We start from the raw sequence: 19,379 nt of genomic DNA on the forward strand, positions 1-19,379 counted from the left end.
CGCTTTGCATTTAGCTTGACAGTGCTTATGTTGCTTCTTATTTTCTTCATTTGGATTCTTTTTCTATTCTTTGAAGGATGCTCTTTTGGCTCTAATAGCCTCTTTCACTTCACCTTTTAACCATGCTGGCTGTTGTTCTTTCCACCATTGTTAATATGTGGAATACATCTGGTCTGGGCTTCCATGATGGTATTTTCAAACAACGCCCATGCCTGCAGTCATCTGATGGTGGTGGAGGCAGCCTCCTTCATGAGTTGGGGAGCAAACAATCTTATCTGCTTGTTGGCAGCTCACATCGTGGAGTCCTTGAATGTGGAGGTGAACCTTCTCAGCAGGCACTCCTTAGACCTGGGAGAATGGGAACTATCAAGCCAGTGGCTTCAGCTGATAGATGACTGATGGGGTTCTCTGCTTCTGTACTTGATGGTGACCAAAAGGAATGCCAAAGTGCCTAAGTTCTTCAGCTGTTGGAAGGAACCAGGCTCTATGGGGATCGATGCCGTACTGCAGCCCTGGCTGAAGACACATCTATTGTGTGTCTTCCCTCCTTGGCCCAAGATAGGCTGCATATTGAAAGAATCATATTATACCAGGGTTGAATAATTCTTGTAGCCCTGGATTGGCCATGGAGGCTGTTGTATGCAGACCTGATTCAACTGCTGGATGGGGGACCTCTCCATCTTCTGCAGGTACATGGCCTACTGAAGCAAGGATCCATGCCTTTTTGTTCATATGGCTTGGCCATTGAAAGGACGCAGTTGAGACAAAAGGGCTATTTTGATTTGGTCATTGCTACCTTGCTTCAGGTTCAGAAATGATCTACATCCATGGTGCATGCTAGAGTGTGGAGGCTGCTGTTCTGAATGCAGACTGTCTTTCTTCTTTGCTCAGATTGTGCACATCCTAGCATTTCTCCAAGCAGGCCTTCAGAAAGGAGTGGCGTTGGGCTCTCTAAAAGTTCAGGTTGCGCCTTTGGCCTGTTTCAGGGGCTTACTACAGAAGATGTCTCTTGTGGCTCACCAGGATATCATTTGATTCTTGTAGGGAGTGGGCCGCTTGTGCCCTCCCTTTCGTACATCATGTCCAGAGTGGAACCTTACTTTTGTCCTTCGGGCTCTTCAGAAGTTTTCTTTTGAGCCACTTCAGAAGACCTCCTTGAAAGATCTTACACTAAAGGCAGCATTCTTTTTGGCTGTTGCTTTGGGACATAGGGTTTCAGAGCTTCAGGCTCTCTCTTGTCAGGAGCCCTTTCTTCGCTTTTCAGAGGTGGGAGTTTCCCTGCGCACAATTCATATACCACTTTAAAAAGTGGTATAAGCATTGCATCTCAACCAATCTGTGGAGCGTCTATCCTTTCGTAGAGAGGACATAGAGGCTCAGTATTCTTCCTTGAAGTTTCTTAATGTGCATAGAGTCCTCATTAGATAACTGGAAGTCAAAATGAGTTTCACAAATCAGACCGATTGTTTGTGCTTTTTGGTGAGCAGAGGCTTGGCCTTGGGGCTTCCAAGCCCACAATCACTAGATGGCTGAAAGAAGCTGTCGTGTCTGCTTATTTGCTTGTGGGGAAGCAGGCTCCTCAGGCCTTGTGGGCTCATTCTATGAGGCATACAGTAACATCCAGGGCGGAGACTACCTTACTTTCTCCTGCGGTTAAATGCAAGGCAGCAACCTGGTCAACCCTGCATACCTTTGCCAAGGGCTACAGGGTGGACATTGTGGCATGCTCAGAAACCAGTTTTGGGGCTTCGATTTTCATGGCGACGGCAGAAGGATCCCACCCACTCTAGGGATTGCTTTTGAACATCCCACAGGTTCTGGAATAGTGGGAAGCTACATAATGGAAGGAGAAATTAAGTCTTACCTGATAATATTCTTTCCTTTAGTCCTTCCCACTATTATAGAGGCCCGCCCGAGGTTTCAAAGACGTTTAGCTGGTGCGAAGTAATGGGTCAAATAATGACTGTCACCTTACATGGTGCTTCCTGCATATCTCTTGTTCTCTACAAGTTGTCCAGAGATGAGAGAGGTCCACACGTGTTTGCTCATCTGGTTAGTGTTAGGTTAGCGAGTTGTCTAAGGTTGCTGTGTGTATTCTGAGTTTCTCCTTACTGCTTGTCTACCTAAATACTGATGAGCTGGACTGGATGCTAAGATAGATAGAGCACCATTCACGGAAGAGAGTGTATATGAACAACTTGAAAATCTAAAGGTGGACAAAGCCGTGGGACCAGACGGGATCCACCCCAGGATATTGAGGGAGCTCAGAGAGGTTCTGGCGGGTCCTCTTAAAGATTTGTTTAATAAATCCTTGGAGACGGGAGAGGTTCCGAGGGATTGGAGAACAGCGGATGTAGTCCCTCTTCACAAAAGTGGTGATAGGGAAGAAACTGGAAACTACAGGCCAGTAAGCCTCGCTTTGGTTATTGGAAAAGTAATGGAAGCGATACTGAAGGAAAGGACAGTGAATTTCCTGGAAGCCAATAAGTTGCAAGATCCGAGACAACATGGTTTTACCAAAGGTAAATTGTGCCAAGCAAATCTCATTGGATTCTTTGACTGGGTGACCGGAGAATTGAATCATGGACGTGCTATAGACGTAATCTACTTAGATTTCAGCAAAGCTTTTGACACGGTTCCCCACAGGAGGCTCTTGAATAAACTTGACAGGCTGAAGATAGGACCCGAAGTGGTGAACTGGTTGACGGACAGACGCCAGAGGGTGGTGGTTAATGGAATTCACTCAGATGAGGGAAAGGTGAGTAGTGGAGTGCCTCAGGGATCGGGGATGGGGCCGATTCTGGTCAATATATTTGTGAGTGACATTGCCGAAGGGTTAGAAGGTAAAGTTTGCCTTTTTGCGGATGATACTAAGATTTGTAACAGAGTGGACACCCGGGAGGGAGTGGAAAACATGAAAAAGGATCTGCAGAAGCTAGAAGAATGGTCTAAGGTTTGGCAATTAAAATTCAATGCGAAGAAATGCAAAGTGAAGCACTTAGGGAGTAGAAATCCATGGGAGACATATGTGTTAGACGTTGAGAGTCTGATATGTACGGACGGGGAGAGGGATCTTGGGGTGATAGTATCTGAGGATCTGAAGGCGACGAAACAGTGTGACAAGGCGGTGGCCGTAGCTAGAAGGTTGCTAGGCTGTGTAGAGAGAGGTGTGACCAGCAGAAGAAAAGAGATTTTAATGTCCCTGTATAAGTCGTTGGTGAGGCCCCACCTAGAGTATTGTGTTCAGTTTTGGAGGCCGTATCTTGCCAAGGATGTAAAAAGAATTGAAGCGGTGCAAAGAAAAGCTACAAGAATGGTATGGGATTTGCGTTACAAGATATGAGGAGAGACTTGCTGACATGAACATGTATACCCTGGAGGAAAGGAGAAACAGGGGTGATATGATACAGACATTCAAATATTTGAAAGGTATTAATCCGCAAACGAACCTTTTCCGGAGAGGGGAAGGCGGTAGAACTAGAGGACATGAAATGAGATTGAAGGGGAGCAGACTCAAGAAAAATGTCAGGAAGTATTTTTTCACGGAGAGAGTGGTGGATACTTGGAATCCACTCCCGCGGGAGTGGTGGAGATGAAAACGGTAACGGAATTCAAACATGCGTGGGATAAACATAAAGGAATCCTGTTCTGAAGGAATGGATCCTCAGAAGCTTAGCAGAGATTGGGTGGCAGAGCCGGTGGTGGGAGGCGGGGCTGGTGGTTGGGAGGCGGGGCTAGTGTTGGGCAGACTTCTACGGCCTGTGCCCTGAAAATGGCAGACACAAATTAAGGTAAGGTATACACGAAAAGTAGCACATATGAGTTTATCTTGTTGGGCAGACTGGATGGACCATGCAGGTCTTTTCTGCCGTCATCTACTATGTTACTATGTATATCTCAGCTCAGTTTTTAGTTCTGTATCTCCATCTTCTGGTTGATGGACACAACTATCCCACAGGTTATAGAATAGTGGGAATGACTAATGGAAAAAAATTATCAAGTAAGACCTAATTTCTCATGTGTAAACTGCTTAGATGTGTTTTTATGAATCAAATAAAATTGACCTTGTCCTTGACTTGGGACATCATTAGCCATGTTATGGATCAGCAACATTTCCTCAGTAATAGAAATATTCAGGGGTGAAGTTATCAACATGGGTTACCTAATATTAACTCCAGTTATTAATAACTAGGCCCCATTACATACAATGGGACCTCTGTTAAAATAGCATGAGAAAGTGATAAAATAACACATCTTAACAATAGCTCAAGTTGAAAACTATATTCCTCAGTACTATTCTATTCTCTTTCAACCAGAAAGCAATACTTGAAAGACACTGATTGTAGAGATTCTAAAGCTGTTAAAAGAGAAAAGAAATTGAGTGTCATCTGCATATACAGAATATTCAAGGTCCTCTTCTTCCAACACAAAGGAATTTAGTAGATGATAGAGAAGATCCTTGCGGCACAGTTGTTGATATATCTTTTGATGGTGAAAATACATTTTCTATTCATACTTCTTGACTCCTATTACACAAAATTATCTAAAACAGTGAAGACCCATTCCATTAATCCCAAAGGATTGTAGCCTACTCAGAAGAATAGGATGATCAATTTTATCAAATGCATCTGAAATGTCTAAGAACATAAGAAAGAAGGGACTACATTGGACAGTCCCTTGTTGCAATATTTCTACTGTAGACAAAAGAAGGGATTCAGTACTATGGAGCTCATTGTCAAAAGAAAAAAAAACGTCTAAAAAGTGGCCTAAAGCAGCATCAATATTTTCAAAACCAATTTTTAGATGTTTTTCTATGAAGTCCAAGGACAAAGCAGGGGATCCCTCTATGGCAGGCAAAAGTAGAGGCTAAACAAAGATGAATCCTCCACTGGAGATATTGTCCAACAGTCTTTTATTGATGCAAATAAAAGACTGTTGGACAATATCTCCAGTGTTCGGTTCGTCTTTGTTCAGCCTCTACTTTTGCTTTCTATGAAGTCCGTCAGAAGTGCATTCAAAACACAAGGGGGCGTGTTAAGAGCGGGATTTGGGCATTCCCAAGACTTGGATGTTTTACAGCCATAATGGAACAAAACAAAACCATCCAGGAGTAAAACTAAGATGTTTTGAGCTAGACCAGTCTTTATAACGAATAAGGCACAAAAGGGTGCTCTAAATGACCGGATGACCACTGGAGGGAATCAGGGGTAACCTCCCCCATGTCCCCCCAGTGGTCACTGACCCCCCCCTCACACCCCCCACAAATATGAATGCAAATATTATTTAGCAGCCTCTATGACAGCCTTGGATGTTAGAGCCAGGTCTATTAGAGCAGCATGCAGGTCCCTGGAGTAGTGTAGTGGTCAGTGCAGTGCACCATGGTGTGGGGGACTCTGGTCTGTATCTTCCTCTACCTGTCACATTTGTGGGGGAAAGTGTGAGCCCTCCAAAACATACCAGAAACCCACTGTACCCAAATATAGATGCTCCCTTCACCCATAAGGGCTATTGTAGTAGTGAACAGTTGTAAGCAGTGGGTTTTGGGGGCCTCAGCAGACAAGATAAGGGAGCAGTAGTAAGATGTGTACCAGGGAGCATGTTTTTGAAGTCCACTGCAATGCCCCCTAGGGTGCCACTTTTATCTTCTGGGATGTCTGGGAGACCAGTCTACTAAAAATGCTGGCCCCTCCTACATCCCAATGGTTTGATTTTCTACACTTTTCACTTGGACGCTTTTTTTTTATTTTTAATGGACCAAAAAACAAAATGTCCAAACACAAAACCTTGTTAGAAACAGTATTTTCAAAAGCAAAAGGTAGATGTTTTTCTTTTTTGAAAATGAACTTCTTTCCTATTCAGATTTTGGAGGTTTTTTGCAAAACATCTGAAGTCACACATAGACATCATATTGAAAATGCCCCTCGAAGTGTCTTAAAGAAACCATATTGTAATAGATCTGATATGGTGTCATGTCTTAGATAGTTATCTAGTTGAGTCAAAACAACCTTCTTAATTAACTTGGCCAAATCTGGTAGCAAAGAAATGGGTTGATAATTGGCTAAGATGTTTGGGATGTGCTTTCCAGTCCACATGGTATTGTGATGTTTTTTTGAAGAATCCGATGACCCTTGATGCAGGTGGATGCTGAAACTTGACCGAGTCGGGTCATTCTATAGTAAAGGATTTTAAGTACCATTAGTTGTTTCTCCTTCCTTGGCCACTGCTGCTACTTTAGTTTGGTTTGTTTAACATGGTTAAATTCACAATCTTAGTCAACACAGAATAAATTTCTAAAATAATATGCTTAAAGACAAGTGGGGAACACTGATCATGCGAGGATAAAGTTGGTTTAAGAGACTTTAAATTTGTGTATGCCTCACTCTCTCCCACCACATCAAAAGACTCCCATATAAAGACATGACCTAAAAAATAGTCCCCATTTTGACAAAAACTTCCAGAGTACAACTGCACCTCAAAGGAATTATTAAGGATTTGTACTTTTTCTGTAAAGATTTCACCAAAGATGGTAGGGGTTAAAGTTACTGGGTAGTCCAAAGGTTTATTAGCCTGTGTTAACCCATTAGTGCCCAGTGTTCCCATAATAAACCATTATTATGGGAACATTGGGCACTAATGGGTTAATGAATGCACTGTGTTGAATGGCTACCTAGGTCAATTCAATGAGGATCTTATTCTCCCCTGATAAAAAGCATTTCATTCTTCTGTAACAGAAAATTTGTATTCCAGCAATTTGAGGTTATAAGATTCTTTAGTTTCTACATCCTTATTTTTCCTCCATTTACACTCAGTACACCTAAGCTCTTGTCTAAGCTGCCGTATCCCACCTGTAAACCAAGGTAGGAAAGGCCTAGAATGGAAAAGAAAGATCTCTTCCTAGGAGAAACAATAACCAAAGGAGCTTGAAATGAGGAATTCCACTACAAGGCTGTATCAGCATCAGCTAAGGAATATCATCCAACAGTGGAATCCATGTCGTACATAATAAATCAGTGTCAATGTATGAACGCACTGGTTTCAGAAATTTATGATTTTTTAACTTAGCAATTGGTTTAGGAGGACACAGATGAAATGTAACACATAGGTGGTCTGACCACAGTATAAGAATGAGAATGAAATCTCAGACACAGAATCAGCTGGAACAAAGATCAAATCTAATATATATCCTGCTATGTGAGTAGCTGGCGACACAATTTGTGTGAAACCTGTAGCAGACAGGCCATCAAATAAAACATAATTCTGCTCCACTATGGGAAGAAGAGGTAGGTTGAAGTCACCAGGAATGTATAATTTAGAAAAATCAACTGATAAAGTTGGAATAAAATTAAGAAATATAGAACAGTCCTTCTGAGGCATGTTTGAAGGACAGTAGACAAGCACACAGAAAAAATAATTTCTTAAATTAAGTTCTTATTTTCTGTGTTTTATTTTATTTAAACTGATTTAATTTTGTTATTTGTTTTGTTTTGTATAATTTTATTAGATTATAAACCGCTTTGTTCTGAAAAAGTAAAGCATATATTAAATATAATAAAACATAAATATATATCTGCAGTACCCAAATGGCTTTCACCCTCAAACGGTTAGCATGCGTGTTTTGTCCAGTTTCTTTCCTTGAGTGCATGCCTTTTTGGCAACTTTGCTTGTTCAGTATATCCTGCGAACACCATTGTGACCCCTGAGGCAGGCGTTTTGTGACGCTGAAACATGGACCGTGTTGGGTGCTTTGTCAAAGCAGCAAATAAAGCATCTCTCAAGTGCTATTTCCTGGGTTGGATTCGTCTTTTGGTCAGCCTCTATACATGGTTGTTTGGTTTGGTCAACGTAGAGGTTCTTCCTGTTTGCTGTTCCTTTCACCTGATTTACAGCATCGTAAATGTTGAGTTGACTTTCTTTTGTAAAACGAAAAATAAAAAAGGTGGGAATATAAGCCAGGCTATCCAAAGAATGGAACCAAATTGTCTTTAAAAAAAACCAAAATTTAATAATTTTCAAACAAATAATAATATAACAATCACACATTAAAAATGACTCGACACAACGTTGTGTTTTGGCCGAAACACAACGTTGTGTCGAGTCATTTTTAATGTGTGATTGTTATATTATTATTTGTTTGAAAATTATTAAATTTTGGGTTTTTTTTTAAAGACAATTTGGTTGGAAGACAAGTAGGAAATCCAAGATGGACGCACTTCACTAAGACGCGGCGAGTCTCACTCTTACCGTTAAGGAAAAAATGCCGAAACGCCGAGGTAGAGTGACGGCTAGAGCTTCCCCGTTGCCTTCCTCATTGCCGGGACCTATGGATAGGTTTGTGAGACCGTCGGGAGCTGCTTTGGACAGCGGAACGCTGCCAGCTAGGAACCCCGATGATTTGGAGAACTCGGATTCCGTTGGCCTTGATGTTACACTAAGCCCCGCTATGCGCTCACCACCTCCCCAGCCGATTGGCGCGAGCTCCTTCCTCCTTGGATCGATAGGGTCTACCCCGGAAGGTACAGAGGGCCCAGAAGAGCATCGAGAGGAAGCTCAGATAACAGCGGAGCAAGGAATGGAGGGCAATTTTCCCAGGGAGACACCACGGAGTGCGGGGAGAGGAACCGAGGAAAGGAGTGGGACTCCTGAACAGGCTACCATAAGGTTAGAATTACCTAAACTGTTAGTAGAAAAACCAAAAGAAGTAACTTTAGAAACATTATGGGACTTGGTATCTAATTTGGGACAGCTTTTTCTGAAACAAAGTAATGAGATGTTACCTAAAATAAAATCTTTGGAAACTGATGTACAAAAAAAAGGAGAGGAGCTTAAAGTTCTAGATGAAAAGATTGGAAAATTGGAGGAGAAATTTGATCAAAAAGTTTTGAACTTTGAAACAACTCAATCAATGATGATAAAAGACTTGACCAATCTCAGGACGAGATCTGAAATGTTTGATAATTATACTAAAATCCATAATTTGAGATTTGTTAACTTTCCTAGAATACATAATGTAGCTCCTCTTGAGATGTTAAAGCGCTGTATGCGTGAAATTTTGAATATACCTGAACAAAGTATCCCACCTTTTACCTTGGCTTATTATGTTCCTGGGAAAGAATTGAACCAGTCAATTGAAAAGCCGACAGACATTTCTCTTTTGCTTGAAACTACTGACTCTGAACTTGCAACGGCAGCTACTTTGGTAGCGACCGTAGCACTACTACCAGATAAGAACTGGATCTTCCGCCTGTTCTTTCGTAATAAAGAAAAGTCTTTTTTAGGCTTTAAAATCCTTTTGTTTCCTGATGTCTTTAAGGAGACTAGACGGCGGAGGAAACAATTCCTACTCCTCAAGCCGGAAGTCTTGCACTTGGGGGGGTACCTTTTTTTTAAGATACCCCTGCAAGTGTATAATAAGACTTGGGGGGAAGAAATATGTATTTATGGAATCAGCTCATGTGTCTGCACTCATAGCCTCGGCAAATAAGGAAAAGCGAAAAGAATGAGGCATCTCCACTTAATGAACGTGTGATATCTGATGTTTTCATATTTCCTTTGTTATTTCTCCAGTTGATTTCCTACATATTGGATTTCCTGCATTATGGACTTGAGTCTCTATTCTTTAAAAGTGAATTATTTTAATTTCATTGTATTATTTTCCTTGTTAAATTCTATTATGTTTGTAGAGACTTTCTAACCAAGAGGTTTCTTGTAAATTCTTTTTTTTTTTAATAAATAAAAAAAAAATAAAAAAAAAAGACAATTTGGTTCCATTCTTTGGATAGCCTGGCTTATATTCCCACCTTTTTTATTTTTCATTTCACGCCTCTTGGGATCTATTGAGTTCTCCACTTTTTGTGGATTCTCTCTAGACTTTTCTTTTGTAAAACACCAGTATAACAAGTCAAATACGCACCTGTATTTTAGGCGTGACCACTTATATCAGCCATAGAGCTGGGGTAAAAGCTCACTCCTAGGTCGTGAAAGGGCACACATAAGTCATAGTATTCTGTAAGTTATACGTATAATTGTGTGCCCCACCCATGCCCGCATAAACTCCACCCATCTGAATGCCCTCCTGTAAAGTATAAGCACTGTTAAAGATTTGTGCCTAATTACAGAAGAGTAATTACCTTGAAGCTGCGCATTTAATCATGTATGTATCCACATATACTTATAACTTCAATACAGTGCAATCCACTTAAGTGCAAGGGTCTGGGACCAAAGAAATACATGCAGTTAACCAGAGCATGAACTTAACTGTTGTGACCCAAAGAAGCTTGACATCTGATAAACATATGTACAGTACTGTTTATTATTATTCATACAGTATACAGCCTCCATTAACTGACGTTAGGCTTACTTGAAGTAATCAGTTATAGTCCTCTGTACACTATTGGGTCTGTGAGTTCCATAGACTACGTCTGCTAGACGGTAAAAACTGTCATAGCACTGACATCCAGTGGCCTCCAGATAGGCCCACACGGTGTTGAGATTCTCCAGCGCTCTTGCAAAAGTGACAGGAGGTTGTTGAATTTCGTCAGCATGTGCCTCGCTGCTCATTTCATCATCTGTTTCATCATCAGCCGTTGCCTGCGTATAGGCACATATCTCGACATCAGTGCTGTCGGCAGCTGTTTGTAGATCGTAATCAACAGCTACGTAGTGATGAAACTCCTGTTCAGTAACACCGGCTGGGATGTCAATAGCCTGTTCATCTGACGCGTTTGCAACAGCTGCATCTGTTTCATCCCTCTCCACATCCTTAACAAAGCTTGCCCGCTTGTAGCAGTTCACAATGGTTGCCTGTGTAACCTGATTCCAGGCTTCTTTCTGCATATATAGGGAATCCAACAGTGATAGATTACGAGCCAGTTCAACAGCACGTTTATCCTTGCCAGTCTGGTCATCCATAACGCTCATCAGACGACATAGCACAAGAGCCCGATAATGTTTTTTGAAATTGGCTATTATGCCCTGATCCATAGGTTAGATCAGAGAGGTAGTGTTTGGTAGCAGGAAGACCACCTTGACGTTAGACAGCCTGACATCATCACTGTGTGCAGCACAATTATCACAAAGCAACAAAATCTGACGCTTTTGTGCCCGCATTCTAGTGTCTAACTTCTTTAGCCACTGCTTCCAAATTTCACCAGTCATCCATGAATTTGCATTAGCCTCGTATAACACAGGAAGTCGCTTAACATTCTTGAAGCAACGGGGCTGTTTCCTCTTTCCAATCCCGAGTGGTTCCAACTTCTCACTCCTATCCAAATTGCAGCAAAGGAGGATCGTCAGTCGGTCCTTCAGCGTTTTACCTCCTGTAGTTTCGACTTGTTTGAATGCAAGTGTTCCATCAGGAATTGCTTGCCAGTAGAGACCATTTTCGTCAGCATTGAAAATGACACGAGGTGCAAACTCGTTCAAGATGGTAGGAAGAACTGAAACAACCCAATTTTCAGCACCAAAGTCATCAGCGTCTTGTTTTTTGAATTTTATGTTGTTCCTCTCCTTCCATCTTTCCAACCATCCAACAGTGGCTTTGAATTCAGTTAGTCCAAGACTTTCAGCTAGCTGATTAGCTTTCTCCATAAGCAGTGGACCACTGACAGGAAACTGTCTGCTCCTGACTTGCTCCTGACTTGAGAAAACCACCGAAGAAGAGCATCTTCTATATCCTCAGCTTTTCCTGCCCGTTTACGTTTCCTGTGTGGATTTGTATTCTTTTGCCAGTCTTCCAGAAGCTGAGAAAAACAGAACAGGGAAGAGTGACGTGCCGAGGCTGCATGGTTTTCGCTTCTGCTGCTGCCCCGACTAGGTAAAATTACTTAGAACTCAGAGGGAGGGAAGGGGATCTCGGAACTCGGGAGGGCGTGCGGGAGGGAAGGGGATCTTGGAACTCGAGAGGGCGGGCGATCTCGGAGGGAGGGCGGGCTGGGGATCCCGGAACTCGGGAGGGAGGGAGACGGACGGACAGACCCTGGAAACGGGAGACATTCGGACATGACGCACCAGAGCACCTAGGTTGTAGAGGAGGAAAAAGGTGCGTCTTATAGTCCAAAATTTTTTTCCCTATTTCCCTCCTCTAAAACCTAGGTGCGTCTTATGATCCGGTGCGTCTTATAGTCCGAAAAATACGGCATATCCCAGCTAACAATTGTATATCCAAGATCACAACCAGTAGTCCTTGAAAAGTAAAGCAACAATTGGGAAAAAGGCAACAGCCTCATTTCTTCTCTCACCCCCGATAGAAGCTAAGGGGTCCTTTGACAAAGGTGCGCTGAAAAATGTCTTGCGGTAGTGTAGGCGTGGGTTTTGGGTGTGCGCCAATCCATTTTTTAACGTACCTGTAAAAAAGGCCTTTTTAAAAATGTTTGCCGAAAATGCACATGCGGCAAAATGAGAATTGCCGCGCGTCCATTTTGGGTCTGAGGTCTTACCACCAGCCACTGACCTAGCGGTAAAGACTCACGCGGTAACCGGGTGGTAATGACCTACGCGTGCCAAATGCCACTTGGCGCGCATCCATTACGCGCGCCCGAAATTTAAAATATTTTTCATATGCGCCTATTGGACAAGCGCCAAAAATGAAATTACCATAACAGCCATGCAGTAGTCAGGCAGTAACTCCATTTTGGCGCACATAGACGCTTACGTAGCTTAGTAAAAGGGCCCCTTAGTGTATTGTTCAACCCCTGATGCAGCCATTTTGGCGAAACGTGGGCCATGTCAGATCTCTTTCAATAAAGAATTTTCTGGACTCCTTGTCTGCTCTGTGTTCTGTTCCTTGTATTTCTACACATACATGCACAGATGTAAAATTCCATCTAAGCACTGTTCTATAAAAATGCTTACAGCTTATATAATGTGTGTTTTACAGGAGGGCATACAAATAGGCAGAGTCTGAGTGGGACTCACACTTATATAACTTACATATTTCTGGCACTTAGGTGTACATAATTATACAAGCTGTATGGGAAGCATAAGTGCTGATGCCTAACTTATAGGTGCAGTTATGATGGTACCCTATAGAGGAAAGTAGGCCTCTATGTTCCCTTATAGAATAAGCTTTGTAATACCAGGCGTCCCATTATTGAACTGTTCCCTATATGTGGAGATAAAAAGGCATCTGGAAATGATGATTGTTAATGCACAAGGCAATTACAGTCCTACCTGATTTCTCTCTTAACCATTGTCTTTCTCAGGTCCCAGCACCACGTGCACGGAGGACTCATGTGCAAACCAGGGAGTTTGCCTCCAGCAGTGGGATGGCTACACCTGTGACTGCTCTATGACCTCTTACAGTGGTCCTGTCTGCAATGATCGTAAGTACAGATGGGTAGGATGACCTTTGCCTCCTTGTTCTCTTCTTTATTGTTTCTGGCTAATATGCATTTGGGGAGAGGGGGATAGTGCTGTCAATCCTATTTTTGGCCTGTGTAGATACGGACATGTCCTGTAGACAGAGCCTGTGGCATGTTGTGGTATTAGTGTAGAATGAGAATAAATCTATGGCTTGTCGAGATGTTACATTTTGTGTTTTATGGCCTGTTTGAGACACTAGCGTGGCTCCAGTTTACAGTTTCTTTGTTGATGCAGATCATAAGTAGAGGGATGCTGATGAGAGGAGTGGCTATCTTGTAACTTGTACAGCCGTGTAAGTTCTGTTTACACTGCCATAGCTCCTCTGGCAGCCATCGTTGCTTCCACTCTGACTCTTAATGACAACGTTTTTTTCACTGATGCGCACTGTCTCTGAGGAATCACCTGTTTGAGGCTAAGCTCTCATAACACAGCTCCCAAAGGAGAAAGTGACTTTCCTTCTGTTACAGCTTACAAAAGACTGGTCTCCAGGTCTATTCCACATCCAGCCCATATCAGTGTTTGCTCCTAAGAGTCTGTCCTCAAGTTGAAGGACTATTTCCTTTATCTTCTGTAGAGAAGGGCAACATTCTTCAAATTCTTGAAGGCCTGGGAATTTTCTTATTTGGCTAGAAGGGATCAACATTTGACTTTTAATTCTCTTTCTTCCTTTCTCTGCACCCTGTTAGAGCTTGGAGAATGGGGTAGAGACTTGGGATCTCAGTCATCTAACACCTGGTCCTGCATGTCTCTGCTGGGAGACTTTTTTAATCTACTTCCATCTCTACTTTTTCCTGCAGCTTATCCAAAGTGTATGCGTACCCTTGTCCCTTCTCACTTGTGGGATATAGACCCTACCCTGTACCTCACTCTTTCAGTGCATACATGTGTGCACTTGATGAAAGTCCCCCCATCTCTTTCACCAGATTAGAAATATGCAATCTGGTAGTTTGCTGTAACGTAAAATTTTTCATTTCCAACATAAGTTTCCACCACGCATGTTGCAAAATAACTCTCCTCTCGTGTGTCTGGGCAAAAAACTCTTTATTTGGGAGTCAATCCCCTTCTTATATACTCTATGAATATTCATGGATATTACATGTATTATCATTACTATTGGTTACATTTTGCTTACACAACCATGATCATGCATTGCTTACAAGAACAACTCTACATGAACAGCTCGTGAACCTGCTCAGGAATGTACAAACATCACCTGCTATTCTGCTACTTTCTCAGGAAAGAACAAAAACATCACATGCTAGATTCTCAGGAATATACAAAACATCATCTGCTGCCTGTATCCAAATACATTCTATCTACATCTCCACCTTTTTTTTTTTTTTTTTTTTTTTTTAATGAAATCTCCGTGGTGTGCCAGCTGGAGATGGAGGTGGAGATGTTTGTAATAGCTTATAAACATATTGAGCAGAGTGACGTGTTGGAGCGAATGGACGAGGAAAACATAAAGAAAAAAGGTTAGGAATGCATTGTATACAACAGCAAAAAATAGTGAAAACAAAAATACCAATGACTAAATACTGGATAATAGGGCGGAGCCAGGTCCAAGGGATCCATTGCCACAATTGATCCCATACATCAGAGAGTAGGTTATTATGAATAGTAATATGAGTAGTTAAATTCCGTAGGAAAGCTAATTGTTTGTCAATGGCCTTTGAATTGTCAGATAAATTAAAACAGCACATGTCCTGAAACTCTTCGCAACCATGATGGTTAAGTAATAAAAGATAATCAATGGCTGCTCGATTTTGTAAAACTCCATGACGTAATTGCTGTTGCTCAGCATTAAGTAAACTAATAGCAGTGGAGGTTGCATTGATTGATTTAATTGCCCAACAGGCTAATTCACGAATATTTTTTGCATTTGCCGCTGCCAATGCAGGGACACCTATTAATGAAAATGCAAGTGCCAGATATTCAGTTTGACTCAGAAATTTAACATTATCATTGCAATTGGCAGCAAGGGTCATACGCTTGGATCGCATATGTGAGGAGTTAGAAAATAAAATATGTTTACTGGGAAGTACCATAGTGAGTCGACTTAGACAGCATGTAGTACCATCAGATATATTAGCTGGAATATAATTAAAGGTATACATTCCACATGACCAAAACCAGCCAGGGGGTAAATGAGTAAATTTATAAATATATGAAACATTTTCGTAGGAGCTACAATTTAACAAAGTTGGTCCAAAATTAACACAATTTGATCGGGTACAATTAACCATACGAGCACATGTCATATTGATACTAGCTATTTGATTGGTTCTCACATGCATTGCCAAAGTAGGCGGCAACAGGGTTTGTGTTCCCCAATTATGGTATTCATAAGAAGCATTTCGATAGGATGAATTAACAGGAAGCTGTGAATAAAACCAAGTATCATTTTGCATATCTTTAGGATCATGACATACTGGAATCAGGCAAGTTGCCAAAACTTCTCCAACTGCCTTTTGATGAGAAAGACAGAAATCAGTTTGGTTCAGTGAAATTGCAAACGCTTCCCAAATATTTTTTGTGGGAAGTAATTGTGACTGTCCACAAGGTATGTACAAACAACAACACAGTAGAAGCAATGTAATGGAATTAGCATTAAGCGCTGCAATAATAGCCACTACGAAGTTATCATCAGTCTTTTCAATATGAGCTTTTTCTAAAGTCTCTGTAGCTTGTTGACTCAAGGCTTTAATTTGTCCCCAAGTAACAGGAGCATTAGGTTGACGAGTCACTGACCGTTTGCGTGTTTGCATCTGCGGTCCTTGAAGGGTGAGTGTGAAATTGGGAATTGGGTTGTGAAGACCTTGATGCCACGACATGAGGTTTCACCCACTTTGCTGGAATCCACACCGGGCCAGAATCTGTTTGAACAGCAGCGTAACCACGACCCCAGGTAAGGAGAGGCACAGGGGAACTCCACTGATCAGAAGGTAGTTGTCGGTATATGACCAAAGGACGAGATAAAGGTGGGGCAGGAGTACGAAAATGTTGTTCAAATCTGGAAGAAAAAGTTTTTGTAGCAGGATTATTGATGAGATTGAGATGATTCAGTGTGTAAAGGATTTGTGCTAAGCATTCATCAATGCTTACTCTATGACGGAGAATACCGTCTTTTTTTGTAGTCAGATTACTTAAAGCAGTTTTCAGTGTGCGATTAGCACGTTCAACAATAGCTTGACCAGTGGAGTTATAGGGGATACCAAAAAGGTGCTCAATATGCCAGAGGGTCAGGAACTCCTGTAAGGAGGTGGAAGTATAAGCAGGGGCATTGTCTGTCTTGAGAGTTTTAGGAACACCCATGACCGCAAAAGCTTGGAGAAGATGAGAGCGGACATGAGATGTAGTTTCCCCTTTTTGTGCAGTGACCCACAAAAATCCAGAATGAGTATCAACAACCACATGAAGCTTAGACCATTGACCAAAAGGGGGAAAGTGAGTAACGTCCATTTGCCAGAGGCTATTAACTTCCAGACCACGAGGATTAACTCCAGGAAAAAAGGTAGTAGGAGCTGAAAAGGAACATTGTGGACAATTTTTGATAATAGCTCTAGCTTCTTCTAAAGAAATTTGAAACTGGCGAGCTAGGCTAGGTGCATTTTGATGATGAAGTTCATGACTGCAGTGTGCTGTGGAGAAAAAATGAAGATGGCGATCCGCTCGAGCATTCCCTTCAGACAGACCACCAGGAAAAGGTTGATGACTGCGGATATGACCTATAAAGAGAGAAGAAAGGCGATTCTCCAAGTAACCTTGGAGGGTTAACAGTAAAGCATAAAAAGAGGCATCCATTTTGAATGATACATAACTGTCGGGCATGCGACTTATAATCTTTTTCCTGGAGAGGAATTGAAAAAAAACAATCCTTCAGATCTATAATAGCTAATTGATAATCATAAGGAATCAAATTAGGATTTGGAATACCACATTGTAACGGGCCCATTGGTTCTAAAATCGCATTAATAGCTCGTAGGTCATGTAAAAATCTCCATTTTCCGGATTTTTTCTTGATCACAAATACCGGAGTATTATATGGAGAATTGGTAGGCTCAATGTGATTTAATTGTAATTGTTCTTCCACCAATTGATGTAAAATCAACAGTTTTTCTCTGGTAATCGGCCACTGCTCTACCCAAACAGGTTTGTCAGTTTTCCATTCCAAAGGAAGAGAAAAAGACATATTTATGAACTGTTAATCAGGTAGGATCAATGATGCATCTAATTGTTCCAAAAGGTCACGACCCCATAAATTAAAGGGTACTTGTAAAATACAGGGCTTAATATGTCCTAGAACCTTGGTATCGTTAGGATATGTAATAGATAACCATTGAGAACTTTGGGAGGCTGACTGAGTTCCCCCTATTCCTGTCACATGTGAAGTATCTTCAATGGGCCATTCCACAGGCCATTGTTTATAAGCTATGACAGAAACATCCGCCCCGGTATCTAATATACCAACAAAGGGCTTTTGTTGCAATAAAAATTGAGCAGTGGGTCGTGCATTAGAAACCGGTTTTAAAACTGCACTTACCTGTCGCGTAGATCCAAAGCCCCCTGTACGAGAGACAGTAGAAGGAATAGGTGCTGTAAAATATGGTAAAATAATTAATTGTGCCCACGAGTCCCCGGGAGAAATTGTTAAAGGTGATGAGGACCATACTTGAATTTTAACAATGCCTGTGTAATCAGCATCAATAACTCCAGGGATAACATGAATACCTGCCTTCGATGCAGAGGAGCGAGGTAATACTAAACCTACAGTAGCCGCTGGAATGGGTCCTTTAAAGGTAGTATTATATACCAAAACTTCATGAGGTAAGATGGCAGTTTTACATTCCGCTGCAATAAGGTCAATTCCTGCACTACCTTGTGTAGCAGTAGTACTATGAGCAAAAGACCCTTGCACTCCCTTTGGACCGAGGTTAGGAGTTAACCCGGAGCAAAGTTTTTTGGGGGTGGCGGTGTGGAATTAATTGGATTAGAGCGACATTGATTGGCCCAATGATATCCTTTTTGACATCGAGGACATTTTCGAGAAGGTCGAGAAGGTCCTTTTGCAAAGTTGGCACCCCCTCCTGGGGCTCTACACTGAGCTCGAAAATGTCCTGGTTTCTTACAATTAAAACACGTCCCCTGTGGCTTATTACCTTTTTGTATAGCTCCTGCTAACAAATTCATAGAATAACCATGAGTCCCCACATCTGCACATGCGCTCAATAAATCTGCTAAAGTAATTCCTGGGCGATGAGCTACAGTCTGCAATGCCTTTTTGCAATCTGAATTTGCATTTTCTTGGGCTAATTTAATCAATAACTCTGTTTGCGCATCAAGATTATCAATTTGCCTAGTTACAGCTTCCTGCAATCGATTAACAAATTGAAGGTAAGATTCGGTTGCACCCTGTTTAATTGATGCAAAAGATTTTGTTGGTTTATTCCCTTCTGGTGTTCTTTTAAATGCTCGCAAGATACAAGTGCCTATGGCTTGAAAACAGGTATCGTTTTGTTGAATTTGCATATCAAGGGTTGAAAATGGTCCCGATCCATAAATTTGATCAGGCACCAAATTAGTCCCAGTGATAAGTTGTGCTGCTTGCTTATATTCATTATCCCACACTACATATTGCGCAGGAGTTAACAGCATACGGAAAAGGTCTTTCCAATCTTTTGGAGTCATTAAGTAACCGTTACTAATCCCTTCTATCATGCCTTGAACAAATGAACTTTTTAAACCTGATTCTACGATAGCTCTACGTAATTCTCTCAAAACTTGATAAGGTAGAGCAGTCCATTCTGCATGATGTGTTTCGTTCCCTGCCTCTATTGTTGTAGTTCTAGTAACTGGGTATAAATTAGGATTAGGTTCCGAATTATCCCATAGATCATCGTTCCAAATGAATTCACCAATTTTTCGTGCTTGCTGTATACCTAATTGAATTAAACTAGGTCGTTCTACGCTCTTTGGTGTTTTGGTAATAATAACGCTATCATTAGCGTTGTTGTTTTGGA

General features: G+C 41.6%; 1 protein-coding gene across 24 annotated transcripts in view; it reads left to right on the forward strand.

Moving 5' to 3' along the window:
* The window catches only part of NRXN2 (neurexin 2), a 1,346,335-nt gene that overhangs the window by 516,805 nt on the left and 810,151 nt on the right, over positions 1-19,379 (forward strand). For all 24 annotated transcript variants that reach the window (XM_030218496.1, XM_030218492.1, XM_030218493.1 and 21 more), the window contains one exon: positions 13,200-13,319. In XM_030218496.1, the coding sequence (XP_030074356.1) occupies positions 13,200-13,319 (120 nt within the window). The remainder of the gene's footprint in view (positions 1-13,199; positions 13,320-19,379) is intronic.

This window comes from Microcaecilia unicolor, chromosome 11 (genome assembly GCF_901765095.1).
Source record: "Microcaecilia unicolor chromosome 11, aMicUni1.1, whole genome shotgun sequence".
Lineage (NCBI taxonomy): Eukaryota > Metazoa > Chordata > Amphibia > Gymnophiona > Siphonopidae > Microcaecilia > Microcaecilia unicolor.